The following is a 19,643-nucleotide window of genomic DNA, read 5'->3' as shown; positions in this document are numbered from 1 at the left end:
TTTTGGAGAGGCTATTGATCCTGTAGCGGGGCTATAGAGTTTATAATCAAATATTTCTGTTCACGAAGACACCATCAAACCTTTTAGTAGCTTTTATTTTGGGAATGTGCGGCTTAAGATCTTTTGGTGTCACGGATAATAAGGAATTTTCGAATATATTATCAATCATCAGTCTAATGCATAGCGTCAATCAATTTTTTTCTAAGATTAGTTTCTGAACGGAGAAAAATAACGTCGCAATTGCCAGTAAAGAGATGGAGTTGTCTCTGAGCAATTGGATAAAATTGAGAGAGGAGAAGAATAGACAGTGCTATGAACATGCAGGCCCTGAGTCCTCACATGATGGAGCAAGGGGTTGTGGTTGTTGATGGGTTGGTGTTTCTTGATGTTGCGGATCAATTGGTGAAGCAGGGCGATCAAGGTAGGCAGATTGAGAGTCGTCGGCGGCCAGAGGAGGGGATTGAGGAGGTTGGTGAAGTCCTACAAGCAGAGCTTGTCCACACGTTACAAGAGCAGTGTTGCTTGCAGGAGGACTGAAGGTGGTGGAGGTGGTGGAGGCTGCGGCAGCAACGGCTAAGGTCTCGCGAAGCCTTGATATCTCCGAGGTTGCCAGTGCTAGGTGGGCTTGTAGTTGCGCCACCTGTACTCCTGCGTTCAACATTCTTTTCATTTTTCCCTTATATAGGACTCAAGTCTACAAGGACATACCATCCCATTCACTCAAATGTCTCGTGTAATACCAGCTACTACCAGAATCACTTGAACCCAACCTAGTTTGTGCGTTTCTGCAAGCCTTGTGATTGTTTTCAATTTTTTTTTATGTCTTGCCCATGAATTAAATGTAAAAGTGAGGGTTAGGTGATGGAGGTTTGACATTGCTAGTTTTTGCATAACAAGATTTTTAAGGGCAATCCTTTATGAAGTCGTTTGAACAGAATGCGTTCAAACAAGCTTTGTCAAGTTACTAGGGCTGCTGAGAAGGCAGCCCTAGAGAATTCTTGGTGACGCTTGGGCTCCCAGTTTTTTCACGAACGGTAAATTCTTGCAGCCGAAGCATGTGAAACAAGTTGCACGAATCAAGTGAAGTAAAGCCTCTTTCAGCCATCAGCTAATTTCACCGGATCCTTCCAAACGAAAGGTACTGATGAAGCGACACTTTCCTCAGGTGTTTTACATATAGAACCAGGCGAACTATAAATTCGTGCAAAAGCTAATAATCTCACGATGAAAATGAGGTCATACGTGAGAACTGTGCATTCTGATGAGGGTATTTTGAAAGTTTGAAGTTTATGAATCAGGAAGAAGTGGGTTGTCAAATATGTGGAGGAAGGATGAGGAAAGACCTGCTGCTGAAGGATCGATATGGCACCTACACAACCATACACGGGATCTTGAACGCGCGCATCCGCCTCATACGCCAGGGAATTCACACAATCTTCGCGGTGAGGTGGTGGCAAATCATGCAGCATCTTGGTGACGTTCGCGACGCCAAACACCTACCAGCCTTTCAATCTTTCCTCTTCAAGACTTCTTACTTTTGTAAACATCTCCACCTAAATACTTTTTTTTTACATATGTGCTGTAGTGTCCTACAGGTGCAGTAACTTTGCAGTCCTAAATGTTACCTTGCCCTTAGTACATTGACTTCTAAGTTCTTTATCTGGTGGAATATTTTTAAAGCATTAGTATTGTAGTTGTTGGCAGCATTAAGAGCACCCCTGGAAGTCAATTATCAAAGTCAAGTGTTTCTATTGAATCGAGAATGCATTCATTTGACTTCTTTCGTATCCATATCTGTTGTTATCTTTGCATCCCCAAGAAGCATGTGACCAAACATCGTTCTATTAGCTATAGAGTTGCCCTCTGATAAGAAACAAGAGGCTTTACGAAGTGAATCCCACTATTTACAACGGAAATCTAACTACGTTTTCAAATGTATTTGAGGTTTAGAGCAAGTTGTTTCATGTTTTCTATTGAGTGCTTACCAGACTCTGTAAAATATCTTCATTTTTCATTACAAATTGATCAGATGATGATTGATGCTACCTTTGTCATCAAGGCCGACCACACAATGCCTGATGATCCCAGAAGTTAATCTGGACATGTATCTGACACAGAATTCACAGTTGGAGAAACTCTAGGAAGCTGACCTATATTGGGCATGTCTTTAGTCTTTTGGGAGTGCTAAAGCTCCGGAACAATACTTAGACCAGATACTGAGATGGAGCAGAGAGCACACCTTGTGAACATGAGAAAACTTCTGTGGTTGGTCTGGGGGAAAGTAAGGAGCAAATAGGCATTGGGCAGTGCACTTCCGACGCAGTACTCGGCAAGCTGCACACGCCGATGTGCCTGGCGCCGATGCCATCACCATCCTCAAGCGGCGGTATGGATGCATCTACTCCTCTTTTATCCCACTATACAAGTCGCTTCTCAACTACTCTGACACTCACCAACATTCTGACCATTTCTCCATCTCACCTATCAGATTATTCTCTTTTTGCTATGTCCATTCTTTCGCTCCCACTTGAGCATGATTCTCACTCCGGTTGCCTGGCTCCTCATCTTCATGCGGCAGCGACGAGCTTTTGTAACCCCACTTGGTGGGTAACTTCTGCTGAGCTTATGCGCTGGACGGTTGGTTCAACGGCTGCTCTTTCCCTCTCTGGATCCCAATAGTTGGTTCGCCTTTTATCCCTTCCATGTTAGTAACAATACCCATCACTATCCAATGATCATTTTTGTTACCTCTTCATCTGAATTCCCAAAACTGTGTGTTAATGCCCAACCGGTTTCGGTTACCTGAGCTTAGGTTAGCTCACCAGATTCGGATGTTCGTTTGTGCTGTAGAAAAAATTTGCCGAGTTGCCAGCCAACATACATGAACTCAAATAGGCACAACTTTGGGCAACAAGGCAGGGTCACCCACATGCCTGTTGACACACCTTACTCGTAACATTAAATATGTGTATTTGGATTAGGACATGGTTTTGACTGTGAAGGTCTGAAAAAGTTATGTCGGTTGTGGATGTTATCTAAGCTGATTCATCCAGCTTCTACCAGCGTAACCTATTTTGATAATGACAGTGGTTATAATTTAACATCTTGACAGTTCGGTGGTCGTTGATCACAGTGACAAACTTCTATCAATAGTCATATCGGTTGCAATTTGAGTAATTTATTATGCAGATGGATACAACCAAGAATCGGATTGTAATGAATTCGGTGAAAGTGTCTGCCATGGGAATCAATTGCAGCAGTGCAATTCGGACAAAGAAGAGGTACACGGTTACGAGAGCGCTGATTTGATGGTGCCATAACCGAAAACTATGTTACATACGCAGCAAAATATGCTCCAGTCCGCGTCACGGCATCAGACATAACTCATTAGAACCAACTCTACAGTGTTGAGATGGGTGGCTAGCCCAGTGTAAGCATGCACAGAGACCGAGGGGAAAAAAAAAATCATGGTACTATTGGTATTTACTGCTACAATACACCTGACACTTGATAACTTGGCGATTTACAATGAACCCGGGGTTCACCATGATGCTAACTTTAGACCGAACGGAATCCTCGTCGAGTGTTGTCACTTGCTCCATAAACCGAGCGTCGAATTCAGACGACGGCGAGACGCGGAAGATGGATACGGGCTGGTCGAACGCGAAGGCAAGGTGGTGCACCAGCCAGACAGCCTTGACCGCGTTGAAGAAGGCAGCCATCAGGTTGAGAGAGATCTCGTTCTCTGCCAGTTTGCCGAGCTGGGACAAGATGAGCTCCATGCGCACCACAAAGAAGCGGTGGAAATTGGTGTTCACCACCAGGGCGCCAGGTCTGCCCAGGGATTTCTCGATGGTGGCCCATTCCTGGTTCTTTAGGTTCTGGTACGACTGGTAGCAGGTCTGCTTAAGAACGTCCGGATCGAAGACGGAAGAGGCGCCGTTGGGCTCGAAGCTGACGTTTTCGAAGCTCTCGAACATGACCTGGTTGAGGAAGCTCTCGAAGTACAAGATGATGACATTGCGTGGCATACGGCTTATCAGTCGTCCTACCTTGTGCTGCTCTAAGAGTGATGTGATCACTTGTGTAGCGGACTCGCCAGATTCTCGAATGTGATGGCATATCGATGAAGCCAACTTTCGTATTGAGTTTTTGGAGTCTTCGAAAATCTTGAGAAACTGCTCGGGTGTGAGCTCCATCGAAGAAAATCGGCGCTGCGGACCAGCTTCAGGGACATTGCTGGAACTGTCGCGCCAGCCAACGATGTAAGTTGGATTGTCGGAGTCTGGCTCCGAATCCCAGAGTCCGCTTCTGCGTGCGCTCAGCTGCAGCTCCAGTTCCTGACACCGTTGGGTTAACAATCTGCACTTCTCATCGTAAACCTCTACCGCCGACTGCAGCGCCCTCACTTCCTCCACCGCCGTCACACACTTCTGATTCGATTGATCCAGCTTGTAACGTAGCGTCTTTATAGTGTAATCCAACACTTTAATGGAATCCGTGTCCGCAATCACGCTTCCCTCGTCAGATTTGTCAAAAGAATCTGTCAATCTCATAGCTGGTGCTGTACAACTCGTCTTCTTCTTGCCCCAGCTCAGGAAGTTGAATATATTGTAGGAGCCCACTTTCTGTCCAGCCTTCTTCCCCCCAAGTCTCGGAGCCATGTCTGATCGCATCTCAAGCTCGCCAGAAAGTTCTGCAACATGATTCCGAAAACAAAAGGAATACCTGAGCACAATTGCAGGATAAATTAACCAATCCAAAATAGATCTGTCATGACGAAGAAAATATAAGCACAAACAAAAAAACCAACCTTCAGAAATTTCTATCTCATGAACGGGAGCCACCATGGCCTGACCGCCATCGCCGCAACCGCGCCAACTCGGAACTGGGCCAGCATTTGCTGCAGCGTTGGCCCTCCCTTTGCTACCGTGGAGGGAATTGTTCACGTCTCTGGTGATACCCCTCTCATCGGCCCTAACGCTCCTCAAAGCTGGTGAAACTGCCCGGAAGGACTTCCGCCACGTCCGTCCCGGAGACCTATCTTTTGAAACGGAAGGCCGGGGAGATTGATCCGACAAGTTACGAGACTTCAGCATCTTCTTTAGCTTCGCTGTTGATGTGAGTGGCACCTGCGCAGAGTTGCTGAGGGTGTGCTGGTGTGGGGATCGAGTCACGGATGCCGGCGGAAGCATGTTGCTCGATGACAGCTGCGAGTCGTTTGGATCGACATCAAACGTTGATCGTGGATGTTCCGGGCTAAGGGAGGTCAACTGATTTACCACTGGTGTCAATCCACCATTCTCTGTAACCCGAGGACTTGCGATGTGGATTTGGGTTAACTTAGGACTCTTCTCCAACGGTCTAAGATGTGGACTAACAATGTTGATGTTTTGAGGAGAATGTGGAATAGCCGTCATTGCGGGCATAGCAGGACTCGCACGTCTCGGGCCGGGTATATTGTAATTGCGCTGCCCTGGCGTGTTCGGAACTGAGGGATAATAAGTGGCACTTCCAGAGTTCATCGCAACGCCCCCAGAGGGCCGCTGCATTCCTCCCATGCCGGGGCTCATGACAGCCGCGGGGGGTTCCATGTACTGAGTCCCTCCACAGAGATGAGGACTGTTGTTTCGACTGATTGGTTTGGGGTAGCTAGTGTGTTCCAGGCTGGCCGCGCTCATGGAAGGGCTGAGGATGTGGCCTGTTTCGAAAGAGAGCGAGCGGCTGCTGTGTCCGATCGTGTCGGTGTGGATCTCTTTCCAGACACTTTGCCCATCCGAGTCTTGGAAACTTGTACGGCCTTGTTCTGAGCTACCCGTACGCGCGGCTGGTTCCCTAAAGCCCTGCGTTGAAACGTTTGATTGCCTCAGCGCTGAGGACACAACCCGTGGAATATTATATCTCTAATCTTGAAATCAAATGCTTACACTGCGTTGGGAGGAACTTCACGCAGGCTCACAATGTGTGAATGACCCATTATCATAAACTGACGAGACCTAATTAACGACAGTCAGCAAATCTCTACATCAATATAGAATAAAATAAAATAAAATAAAAGAATGAGGGACACTGAACTACTGAACAATGACTTGAAAAACATCTTGACAGCGATCACATCGGCAGGATACCAAACACGCCACCAAACATGGTATTCCCATAATCTGCCGCACAATATCTTTGACAACACAAAGAATATATTGTTACCGCTGCTCAATACAGCGGGGTATACAAGCATGACGTAATTCGGCCTTCAGGGTAACCATTTCGTTATGGGGCGGGCATTACATCTACCATACCACACACTATTCACGCAACCCAAAAACTGGCTCCACGCAGTACCACTGCTCAAAGAGAGAGTTCAAGAACGGAAGAGCAAACTTACAGGAGTAAATATTGGGTACTCGCGTTGAGGAGCCATAATCCGTCGTGCATGAGCTCGAGATTCCAAGCTGGCATCGTCTATCATATTGTCGCCATTAACTCCTAGCAGACTTCCAGCTTTTTGAATCCCCATCGCCCCAGTAACAACTCATAAACACACACCAGCACTGTCCAATACGCTGTCGTGCGCATGAATATTTCCCAAATCGCCACCGTCGCCCTCCACCCTCTTTCTGGAGTCGCAGCGCTTATCAAAATGCTCTGCTCTGTTTGCAAATCGATACAACGTGTTTCACTTGCCTCAACTTGTCCGCACCTTACCCAATGCACTAAGTTCACAGAGCGCAAACGCTTCTACAAACTCTCGCAGCAATCTCATTTCACTCAACCTTCGATACTCTAGCCGACTGGTTCCGTCTCCGTCGCCAACACATGATTACCAATTCTGTTTTTGAATCCACTCTCCCCGTGCCCACAACGCTAATAAACTTTGAAAATATACCGTAACAGGCCACCTCCTAGTACTCACAACCTAGAACACACTGTCCAGAGGCAGCTCATGATACCCAGCGTACACATGGAAGCCAACGCGCTGCAAACGTCACCGTGCTCAAACGAGATGCTAATCTGTAGGTTTCATGCTGGTAATTGCGCGGTATCCTTGCCTTGAAGACTATCAACTCGAACTCTGGTCCCAAAAATCTCCAGTAGAAAACGCCTTCGGGTGGGATATGAAGGGACGAGTAGAGGAATACGAGTGACGGCGCGGCAAAGAAGGAAATGGCCAGCTGCGTCGGTTACTACCATTCTCCCTCCACACAGCTATCCAACCTAGGATGCATTAATTGTAGTACATAGGCTTGGCGAAAATCCCAATTGACTGGGGTAGACCAGAGCTACGTACTGCCAATCGCCTTTCGACACGTAGCTTAGGCTTTCATGGTGAACTTCTCCTATTATTATCCCGACTATTAGTTCTTCTTACCTATTTGGACTCTTGTAGGACTGGTTCCAGGTCGAAGAAGAAGCAGATGAATGAATGCAAGAGGGCTTTGAAGAAACGGGTGCGGCCACAAGCTGCGGCCAAGTTTTCTATTTGTTGGTATCGACTTCATGCAATGCATCAATTGGGTTTTGAAAGCGGCAGTCCGTCTACAGACACCTCGAGAGCTGTATACTTGTTTGTTTGTTTCTGCAGATTCAAAATCTGTGACAAATGCCTGCAGAAGCTAGGCCCCTGCAATGGCGAAGCTTCAAAATTGATAGGCAACCCTACATGGGCGTGGAATCTACAAAGCTGGATGAGCTGCTCCCACTCACAAATAAGGATCTTCACATTCATGTATGTGCAAATATAATTTATAAATAAGAATTCTGACAAGTTTTGGACCATACGTATACAACTTTGAGCTGCATCCTTAGCAGGAAAGTTCCGAAGCCATCTAGATTCCAAAACATGAGGTTCGGTATGAATAGCATTCTTTGAGCCGTGGGATTGTGAATGGGATGAATGAGGATGAAGAACCGACGAAGAAGTCAATCATATCAACCATCTCAAGCTTTCAATAGACACTGTTGTCCATACTTGTGTTCCTGTCTAATGCCAAAATTTTCGTAAATAAATCTCTTTTTTCTCATTATCTCCAGGTGGGTTGCCCTCATAAGTTATCAAGTAATCTCCACATCACTCAATGATTTGTGTGTGAGGAATGCACCAATGCTTGAGCTTGGGGCCATGTCTTGCCTGAGCTGAGAATTGAAGCTCAAGGGCTGCAAGGGAATTGTGAGGCTGGCAGGATAAGGTGCCAATCCACTTCACTGGCCTCAAAGGCAAACAGTTCCTCTCAACCAGTCTTTTGGTCCATCAGTATTGGTTCCCATGCATTGGTCCTCCAGCATTGGTTCCTCTTGCAGTCGTCCTCCAGCATTGATTCTAGGTTTCCTCAAAGGAACCACGAGGTCTCTGAAGAGGACACAACAATCATTAACATTTTCTATAATCGTCTCATTGCTCATTTCACCGCACCAACTTACGAGCTCTACTTTTTACTCAAAATAACGTTCTCTCATAACTAAATGTCTCAGTTGTTCGCCCGAACCTGCAAAGCTGGGTGGATATTGTGGTATTAAAATTGATCCAGTTGAGTATTCAAAACAGCCTGTGGGTAATTCTAGGTGCATTAGTGAAGGGCGAGTGTTGAGTGAAGGAATCTGGCTTTCTGACACAAACTGACTGCTGTCATCCAATACTTGGCTTCCCATAGCATTAACTGTATAGCACAAAAATGGGCTGGGTATTAAAGCTTTTGTTGCTCCTCCAACCGAAGTGTTGATGGAAAGAATGGGCTTATATTTCCGCTCATCCTCGGCATCATACAGAACAGTTGTTACAGGAGTATATATTTCTACGATATGCATTGCTTTGACAACAACAACAACAAAAAATGAAATAGTTAAGGATTGCTGCTCCTGACAGAAGATGGATGTCACCCTTTTTCTTTCTTTGTGTTCACCCAGAATATGCATTTTTGTTGCCACGTTATAAAAGGTAGACATTTATCTGATCTACAAAAGCTTTGTGAGTTTCAAGTCTTTTAGGAATGATTGTAGACTCCTCCCACCGAAACAAGGAAACTTTTTTTGTCACCTACACTACTTTTTCGGCATCTCACAAAAATGAGAAGTTGGCTTCCATTGTCCAACTTCCAAAATTGGCTCGAGTGTGAAACATGAGTCCCACACTCATCCAAAAATCTCTCAAAAAAGTGATTTCACTCAAAGGATGAACTCACTGAAGCTGAGAGTGTAGCCATTTCGGCCTCTCCTTTCCGGAGAGCGAAGAAAAAAGAAAAACAGAACAAGTCTCCAGTTCTCCTTTACTTTTTCATATTTTGTCTCCCTCTTCCTTTCCCCGGATTTTGTCACATCTGCAAACAAATCATTTTTCAGGCTGATTTCCTAACTGACAAATTTGACACTTTAAAAGTTCTTTTTCGAACACACGTGTTTCAACACGCCCACAAATACAACAAAGAAAACGGTACAAAAACACACACCATGTATTAGTGCTAAACCTTTGGAAACTCAACATAACTCTTCAAGGAGCTCTGAAGTACAATTTTCTGTATAAAAATGGCCCACCTCTTTCTTTTTCTTTTCTTCTTTCTTTGCAGGGCTCTGTTGTCCATGCACCCAGTTTCTATTTCATATTCAGCCCTTCAGAATCCCTTCACCACTTGACCCACTGGACTGTGCCACCCTATGACCCACCCCTATGGAATTCCAAAGGGGGGGTTCATCTCATCACCTGCCTTCATTGATGGCCACCACCTACTTAATTTACTCGTCCTGGGGATGGAGGATGAAAAAAATACATTCATCCGTTCGTGGCAATTTGTGGCTACAAAAGAAAGGGAGTTGTCTGGCGCACATTGCCCTTCAGTTGCAGCCACACTTGTCCGTGTTGAATGATCTAGTCGCAAAAGGGATGAATGGTGATGCTTCCGTGCATGTGCGACTTCTCATTCATTCTATGATGGATGAATGATGATCCCTTTTTATTTTATTATTATTGTTGTGGGTAGAGCTGTGAAATCAGTTTGGCACTTCGAAATGAATCAACAAAGAATGTCCACAATAATAATAACAATGATAGAATCTTCAATGTTGACATGGAACAAATTATGAGGTTACTGAAGAATTTTTAAAAGATTGTACCAATTCTGATAACACATGTTTTATCCTTTATCATATAGTGTTTTTAATTGTGAAAAAAATAAATAAATGAGAGACTGTACCTTCGTAGTAGAAGCATATTGACATTACAAAGGTGATTGGTTTTGTTATTTTTTATACCAGATTAAAAAAAAAGGCCGTTTGTGGATGATGCATTACAATCTCTCTCTCTCCATACAAGTGTAATATGTCATTGATACTTTACAGAAGTTCACAAGGGCAACAAAGTGAGGGATCTAATGTAGATTCTCAGTGCATTGATTTATGACAGGGTACTTCTTACAACAATAAGTGAGCTTGCCTGTACTCATTATTTCTTTTCAAAAAAGTTCATGAATCATTAGAATTGACTGGATGTGATAATAATATGCTACAACCTGTTACGTGCATATTATGAGAAATTTGGATATACAAATGTATGATTTATTTATTTATTTGACACAAATAGTGATTTCTCTATTGTAAGAAGAAAAAAGATTACAATGATCCCAATTGGTCCAAGAGTGGAGCTCTCTCAATACTATTGAAGTAAAATAACTTACCATTTATCACTGATTCTTCCTAGTTTCCATTTGGGTTTATCCATTGTCCATGTGACTTCATATGGATATCGCCAAAGACTAAAAATGTAGAAACTCTTGAAACTAGAATAGAAGCAAGAAATGAGTTGATAAGAGTGAAGAAGGCCTCATTTATGCTTTTATATATATTCTCTATCTAAGAGCTATGTGGTGACAATCTATAGGACCTCCAACATATGTCTTCACTTACAAGGCAAGTTTCTTATATGTGTACTATATTGTTAGCTTCTACCACAAGCTATCAATATATGCAACATGTGGCTAATTTGTTGGCCAAGTTTTTAATCTATCAATCACCTATAGACACATATAAAGGTAATTTTGAATCTATGAAGATTTTAAAAAGCTTTTCTAAAAGATATTATTAAATTAATTTATTTTATCTACTTTTATATATTCATATTATTTAGATAACTATTGGCATAATATATATATATATATGTCTGTGACACTTACATGCCATTTATACATACTAGGCAATATTAATCTAGATTTCAATCTATTCTTCCATGCCATACATTAATCAATACAATTCAATACTATATAAGTCATATTAATCTAATTTCTTTTCAAATACATTCTAAATCCCATATATTTAGCTATCTTAATTTAAATTTTTTTAAAAGGATCTTTATCCACTTCGATTCTATTAATGAATGTACTTTATATTATTTTTTAAGGATTGTTTGATTGAAGGCAACCATGTAGCATATAAAAGGGCCTTAATTGCTCCAATTGTATTATCCTAGTTTCTATTTCAATTAATTAACTTGCCCATAGAATTAAAAGATCAACTCTTTTTTGATGCCACCGTCATGTTATGTGTTGACTTGTTTAGGAATGCACCGGACACCTAGCTATGGAAGATGAGGTTGAATTTCACAAGTATCAAAGAAATCCTAATAGGTTTCACCCATACAAGAAGAATATAATCTAAATTTTAATTCAAAAGAGCTAAAAAAATACTCTTCTTAGTAGCCTCAATCACACATAAACATCAATTACCTTATTACTTTCATATTTAAGCAATTTAAATTTTTCTTGTAAGTTCCAATCTTAATCAGTGAGTTTTAATAAGCTGTAACTTCTAATTTGACCAATCAACTTAATATAAAATTTTTCATATAATTGTCATTATAAGTCTTCTATATGTTTAAGAATTTTCAGTCCAATCCAACTTACAAATTGTGAGAAAACCTCCAAAAATTGCAATGATGTCACTCAGCCACCAACTTGAAAAGTAAAGCAAAAATCCCAGTAGTGATTTCTCCTTCTCCAATCATTAACTTTAATTCAAAATTGGTTTGCAGCTTGATCTTTAAGTCCTTCAATACCTTGCCAAATTTCATCTTGATCCAATAAGTAGATCTTTAGATATCACGAAAATCCTATCAAACTCCAAACTACCAACTTCCAAATTCCTCTCATGCTAAAAATCAGATATCTCTAAACCACATTATTAGATTATCACAAAAGTTTGTATACACTTAGCACACTCAATAATCCAAATATTACCAAATTTTGAACTATAGAAGCAATACCAATTGCACGAACTAGCCAAAATTGCTAGCCCTAATTATTTTATATAAAATCCAAATCACCAATACAAACCATGACTTTGAACAACAATTGCTAAGTCTTCAAAAAATTTGCAAAAACAATCCTTATGCCTCTACAAAGAGCTTTAAGCTAACTCTCAAATCCTATCTTCCGATCTTCAAATGAATCCTTATTTTGCCTTAGGCCGTCATTTTAGTGGCAAGAGGTCTGATTCCGACCATGTCTCACAAACGATCAATCCTCAGATATCAATCTAACCTATCCTAAGGAGTTTTTAGCCTAAACCTACTCTCAATTTAATCCTTGTACCAAATATACTAATTATTTACCTCTTCTAATCTAATTTTATTAATTTATGGTCTTTCTAAGGTAGTAGAAGAGTCTCTACAATCTAGAAGGTAAAATTACTAACTAACCTTCAACCTACTAACTATTAAGATAAGAAAATAACCTAAGAGGCTTTTATAAAAGGCATGTTTAGATACCTCAAATTATAATTTAATTAAGATAATTATATGTTAATTAGAAATTCAATTTTGATTATAATTTTACTATATAGTTGTATTACATGAGGACACTATATTGGACTTGTACTACTTGTATACAATAGAATTATCTAATGATCCAAATATAGCTTCATATTTGTTCATTTGCTTCTATGCTAGTTATATATTCATTTGTATTTATTTTTGGTAGAAGGTGAGCCATGCAAATATTGATAGTATATGTTTTATACCTATTCGGCAACCATACATTTACTTGAGTTAATTCCATGGGATGATTTAGAAAAATTTGTTATATGAATTTTAAGTAATTTATTTATTCTTCATTATTATATACTCCTACCTATTCTTTTGATTAAGGCTATGGTTGATCGATATTTAATAGGTCATGCCAATGCTACTTTAATACTCTTGTAAGTACTTATTAGGCTCTTGCATCTTGAAACTCGAGACTAAAATCTAATGTGCATGGCATCAAATGATATAAAGTAACCTTATATAAATACATCATTATACTTTTTGAACCTACCTTTATGCAAAGCTCTCAATAATAGTTTGAAAAAACTTGAGCTAATAGTTTATATCAAATGGCAATGCCAAAAGCTAGTATTATATAATTTCTTGATGTGAATTATAAGAACATATTTAATTTCTATTAAAAAGTCTTTTAATGATTATAAGATCCTATTCAATATGTAAAAGCTTTACTTACTTTGATATTAAGAAAAAATAAAATAATCTTTACAGGATTGCTGCCAACTACTTTGTAATGATTGGAAGTAGTTAAGATAGAATTTGTGCATTAAATGTAGATTGGATTGGAGTGGTTTCATAGCCTTCAATATCCACTTAAATAATAATGTAACTATTTCATCTCTTGGATGTATGATATTGATATCTTTGGCTTTTTTTAAATTAATAGCTATGTATCTATTTTATCTTTGTACAAGCTTGTTAGAACATGCCAACTATAAGGTAGTTTCTTAGAATTTCTTTGACTCTTGATATATCTCTTTGGCTGCCACTTCATATAGACATGAAATAAAATATTATTGATAGTAATACACTATTGACTATTATACCTTGCTTTATTATATTTATTTTGGTTTTGTACTAATAAATAAGTTTTTTTTGAATGTGAGTATATAAAAATGTGTCCACATTGAAGGTTGTTAGAGATAGATCAAATAGTGCTCCTAAAAACTTGTTCACCTTATTTGGATCTCCATATGTGATTCTAAGTTGGTTTGTCTATGGGAGCATAATAGATGCATGGTTATATTTTTAATAGCTATTCAATCTCAGCGACTTTAATATTAGGTTAGATACTAGGTAAAATATTTTAAATATATAAATTAAATATTTAAGTAAGTCTTTTTTTATATAACAAAGTAAGAGATGTATTATCTATATACTAATCTAAAACTTGCTTGCAATCCAAACTTGATAGTTGGATGGCTTGAATATTTCTAATTGTTATGTCACTTACAATCATGGTATTTATTACTTTAGCTACAATCAAGAAGAGATAAGGATTAAGTGGACACCCTTATCTTATTTTTATTTAAATGAAAATGGATATAAAAGTGTTCTATTAGTCTTGATACTAGCCGATGGATCTTTCAGCTAGAATTATATCATATTTATAAATTTCTTTGAGAAGCCTAGTGTTGCTATAGCTCCAAATAAAAAATTTCATTCTACTATATCATATGCTTTTGAAAAATCTAATTTAAAAAATAGCAATAATTAGCACAATTATTCTATCTATGCCATAGTTTCTTAAGTGTAAAAAATGTTATCTAAGATAAACCTCATTAATAAGAATGCCAATTAATCAATATTAATAAGAGTTATGAATATTTGTTGTAGCTTATGTTGCAATGCTTTGGAATAAATTTTGTAGCCTAGATTCAACAATAAAATTGGCACCAACTTATTAATATAAATCATAATCTATATTTATGTAGAAGGGTTATAGTATCTATAATAATTCTTAAAAAGATATGTTTGGTCTTAATATTATAATGAATTATATCTAAATATTTTTTTTCCTAATATATTTCAAAAGGTGGTATAAAATTCTAGTATTATACCATTGGAGCTCGGTGACTTGCCTAAAGACATGTTATTAAGAAGACAAGTTAATTTTGTTAATATTAACAATATTTTCAATATATTTTGAATATGCTTGTCCAATCTCTTGATCAAAGAACTGACTATTTGATAATCTATTTTTATTATTGTACTTATATTGAGGTAAGATATAAATGATAGAAGTAATCTATATAAATATTTGATGTGGCATCTTGATTTGAATGCAATTGTCTAAATTAATTTTCTAATTCTATTATATTTGAAATTATAGATTATTCATAGTTAGCTTTAAAAAACTTCTATGAATATCTATCTTCAAATTGCTTCTACTTAAGTATGCTCTATAGCATTTTTTCCTAAATTTTCCTATTTTCTAATACCTTTAGATTGTTAATACAAGTTGCCATCACTTCTTATAACTTTGGCTGATTGAGATTATCCTATAACTTAGCTACGACCTCCAAAATTTCTTAGCAAAGTGTGGCTTTTTTTTTGTATCATTTTCTTACTTTTTAAATATAAAAGTCTCTATAAATCTTTAAAGAGTGCCTAAGTTTTTTCAAAAACAATAAATTGATGCGATTTGAGTAGATATATCAAATCTATTTTTCTGTTGTCAAGTCCTTAAAAAAATAGGAATTTATAATATATTACAAATATTGCTTAGGATTTGAGAGTAGTTGTACTTACTTCTATACTAATAGATGATTGGAATACATGGTGTCTCTACACATGTGATATTCTATGCTTATTCGTTGAATTCTAAATTGATAAAAATTATAGACCTTATATAAATAAGCCATGGTCCATGTATTATGTAAATACATCCATTGAATGTGTTTTTATTTAAGAATGTATAAAATTACTAACTAAGCAGAGAATGTAAGACACTATTCATAGACAAATACCTCCATTGGTAGCTTGATTTCATTGTCTTATATTTTGGTATACAACGGACACGTTGTCATCATGTAATACAACTATATGATGAAATTATAATCAAAATTGAATTTCTAATTAATATCTAATTATCTTAGTTTAATTATAATTTGAGGTATCTAAACATAGCTTTTATAAAAGCCTCTTAGGTTATTTTTTTATCTTAATAGTTAATAGGTTGAAGGTTGATTAGTAAATTTACCATCTAAGTTGTAGAGACTCTTCTATTACCTTAGAAAGACCATAAATTCATGAAATCATATTAGAAAAGATAAATAGTTAGTATAGTTGATACTAAGGTTAAGTTGAAAGTAGGGTTGGGCTAAAAAATCCTTGGGATAGGATAAATTGATACCCGGGGGTCGACCATTTGTAAGACAAGGTCGAAATCAGACCTCTAGCTACTAAAATGATGGCCTAGGGCAAAATAAAGATTCATTGGAAGATCGGAGGTTAGGATTTGAGAGCTAGTTTGAAGTTCATTCCAAAGATATAAGAATTATTTTGAAAGATTTTGGAGGATTAGGCAATTGTTCTTCAAAGTTAGGATTTATATCAGTGATTTGGATTTTATATAATATAATTAGGACTAGCAATTTTGACTAGTTCGTGTAATTTGCATGTCATCTATAGTTGAAAATATGATATTATTTGGATTATTGGGTGTGCTAAGTGTATAAAAAAATTTGTGAGAATCTAACAGTGTGGTTTAGAGATATCTAGTTTTTAGCACAAGAGGATTTCAGAAGGTGGCAGTTTGAGGTTGGGTAGGGTTTCTATGATATCTGAAGACCTATCAGTCGGATTAAGGTGAAAATTGGCATAGTATTGGAAGACTTAAAGATTAAGCTACATACCAATTTTGAAACAAAGTTAATGGTTGGAGAAGGAGAAATCATTGCTGGGATTTTTGCTTCACTTTTCAAGTTGGCAGCCGAGTAACATTGGTGCAATTTTTGGAGGTTTTTTCACAATCTATTATATTCTTCTTGCATGGGAGAAATCTATTAGGATTTTTTGGCTACTTGTGAAACATAGTCTCACTTTCCTTTGTTAAGTGCCTAGTCCATTCCTGAGCAAAATAATACATAATATGACATAAGTAGTGAACTCGATGTGAAAGCTTGGGGTGGATGATATTAGATTATATTTGTGGTTATTTAGAATTGATGGTAGAAGAAGGCAAGAAGGTTGAATTTGGACTTTTTGATGGAGCTTTGGATGGAGCTTCAAGTAGATCTTCAAGTACAACTTCAAGTGGAATCTCTACTAGTAAACAAGGTATGTACCTTGACTCAAACACTGCAAAAATGTTTCAAGCATTTACATTATTTATGCAACAGCAACAGGGCAATGGTTGCAAAGAGGCTTTGGCAACCAAAGCATTGCAAGCAATGGTTAACAAGATTGACCAATTTGATGGGAGGGATATTTCTAAATATTTAAGATATTATGTATAAGAAATGGAATTGAATCATGTTTCTGAGAAGGAGATGATTCAATTATTTCAGCATGCTACGGTACCAAAGATAAGAGAGCATATAAGGTTTATTATAGGGCAATTTAGAAGTTCATGGGAGGTATTTTCAAATGCATTGAAGGATGACTATTTTTTGGAGGATACTCATCGAGTTACTAAGAAATAATTCTTGGAATAGATTGAGCGACCTAACAAAAACTTACAAGCAAAAGAATTATTAAGAGAATTTGAAAGGAAATTTTGTCGATTATCAAAAATAGAAAAGTTAACATAGGCACCAAACAAGGTTGAATTGTTTCTTCAAGATGCTAATGAAGAATTACAAGAGAAGTTAGAGGTTCTTCTTGAAGATAAAAAAGAAGAAGAAGGATTGACAACTAAGTGGAGAGTTGTTGAAGACGCTATTGGATTACTTGCAAAAAAAGAAAGAAGAAAAGATAGGTTTAGTACTCAAAGAGTGGTATAAGTACCAAAGATCCCAATCCCTACTGCAAGATTAACTATGCCTATTGTCTAACCTCCAATAGTTACATCAAAGAAAGAAGATATGGGAGTTGGAGACATTGTACAAGGGATGCGAGATCTTCAAATCAAACTTGCAAGGCTTGAAGAAAAGACTTCTACAATAAGTTCAAATGCTACTTTTAAACAAGGATATGTGCAAAGATATATTTCGTGTGATGATGATTCTCATTCTCGAAAAGATTGTGGTGAATTTGATAAGATGGTTCAAGAAGGCATTGTTTATTGAAAAAATGAGAAGGTTGCATTGAAAGACATTGGTGATCTTCTCCAAACCAACTTTGGTAAAGGAGACATAAAAGCATTGGTTAAAGATTATTTAACAACACATGGAATTGCAGCAATAGAAGCTGCAAATTATAGAATTAGGATGGATAATGATGGCAGACAAAATTTTGTTGGAAATGTTCAACCAAGTGGACTTTGGTCTTTTGCTATTTCTACAATGCAAAAAGAGAAGATGCCACGGGAAGCTTTATTGAGAATTGCTGCAATAATTCATGGTGCTACGGATTGAAAGGATCTTATAGAAGCTTTGTCAGTACATGCATATATTGCTAAAAGCCAACCTGAAGCTTTAATGGAAGAAAAGAGGAGAGGAAATTTTGATCATTCAAGAGAAGAAAATTCTTCTAAAAGGCAAACTCCAGGAGATAAGGCTCGTACATCGGCTTCACAAGAATTGCCCATAAAGGATACTTCAACAATATTGGAAGAAAAAGAAAAGGAGATGAAAGATAAAGATAAATTGAAAACTTATAAACTACTCTCTAATATTGAAGCGGCAATAGATTTAAAGGGAATGCTTGAAGAACGTTGTCGAGGTAGAGAGAGTTTACCTCAAGAAAATGCTGGGCTTTTGGTTGTCACAAATTATTCAATCAAGCTTGAAAATAAAGGAAGCCCTAAGTTTATATATAATTTTCTTCTTTTGAGTAATTACACCAAATACACAATCCTCAAGTAACCCACAACTTCCAAAATATGACAAAATCTTCTAAAACTTTGTTTATTCTTATATGGAGATTTTTCCAAACTTCAATACCTCATATTTCCTAATCCGACCGTCCAAAAAAACTCAAATTTTACGTGAGGTACTGATGTATTCTTATTAACTTCTACAACAAATTTCAACTGCAAATTCGTTACAGATCTTGAGATATCTTGAAAACCCTAATAATCGCTTCAAATCCTTGTCTTTATACATCCGCGTACAAATTTCTTTATATCTCACAAAATATAAGCTCAAATGCCACAAAATTTGTATATATAGCTTCTTAACACAAAAATTTACATTCTCCAAAAGTTTGAGCCAAAAATTCATCCGAGTACTCAAGTTATGGCTCCAACCATTACTACAAACAAAACCGCTTACTTACTGCCTTTGATTTGGAAGCGCCGCCTTCAACTCCTTACAACTCCTTCATATGAACTCTGAAAGTAATAATTCTTTCATGAAAGATGTAGGCCTTGAAATCGCTGATCTAGTCGCATCTTCCGATCTTCAAAAGCTGCTGTAAAACTCCTCGTACTCTCAAAAGAGTAATAGTATATCTTAAATAAACACCTTAACTTCAAACGGCTATAACTTTTTCATCCTAACTCCAAATCCTCTAATTTTTGCACACAAATTGTACCCCAAACCCTAAAATTTACAACCTTAGCTTGTAATCTCCAAATGCCTTCGAAAGAGGAACCCTAATCCCTAATAAGGCCTCGGGCAGCCTCCTTGAAGCCCATTGGGCATGGTATTCGACCAATAGGGATGAAGTTCTCCATTCCTTGCCTTCATCCAACCATGCCTTGCTTTCATCCCTCCCAATTAGCCTCCTACTAGTTTAGATT

General features: G+C 38.0%; 2 protein-coding genes across 3 annotated transcripts; both read right to left on the bottom strand.

The window, feature by feature from the left end:
• Positions 1-121: 121 nt before the first annotated feature.
• On the bottom strand, positions 122-2,921 carry LOC112273635 (protein ASYMMETRIC LEAVES 2). The gene is made up of 3 exons (XM_024502618.3): positions 2,240-2,921; positions 1,344-1,496; positions 122-640 (listed from the first exon to the last, which is right to left on the bottom strand). Exons 1-3 carry the CDS (start codon positions 2,396-2,398, stop codon positions 311-313), a joined length of 642 nt encoding a protein of 213 aa, XP_024358386.1. The 5' UTR covers positions 2,399-2,921; the 3' UTR covers positions 122-310.
• Positions 2,922-3,282: 361 nt separating this feature from the next.
• On the bottom strand, positions 3,283-7,207 carry LOC112277738 (uncharacterized). 2 transcript variants are annotated; one of them, XM_024510422.3, is made up of 3 exons: positions 6,383-7,207; positions 4,814-5,843; positions 3,283-4,696 (listed from the first exon to the last, which is right to left on the bottom strand). In XM_024510422.3, exons 1-3 carry the CDS (start codon positions 6,512-6,514, stop codon positions 3,474-3,476), a joined length of 2,385 nt encoding a protein of 794 aa, XP_024366190.1. In that variant the 5' UTR covers positions 6,515-7,207; the 3' UTR covers positions 3,283-3,473. The 2 variants fall into 2 exon arrangements, with proteins under 2 accessions (XP_024366190.1, XP_024366199.1); XM_024510431.3 differs by having other exon boundaries at positions 4,814-5,872; positions 6,383-7,206.
• Between the last annotated feature and the right edge of the window lie 12,436 nt (positions 7,208-19,643).

Source organism: Physcomitrium patens, chromosome 2 (assembly GCF_059467195.1).
Source record: "Physcomitrium patens ecotype Gransden chromosome 2, ASM5946719v1, whole genome shotgun sequence".
NCBI lineage: Eukaryota > Viridiplantae > Streptophyta > Bryopsida > Funariales > Funariaceae > Physcomitrium > Physcomitrium patens.
This window is presented reverse-complemented; position numbering and strand designations above follow the sequence as displayed.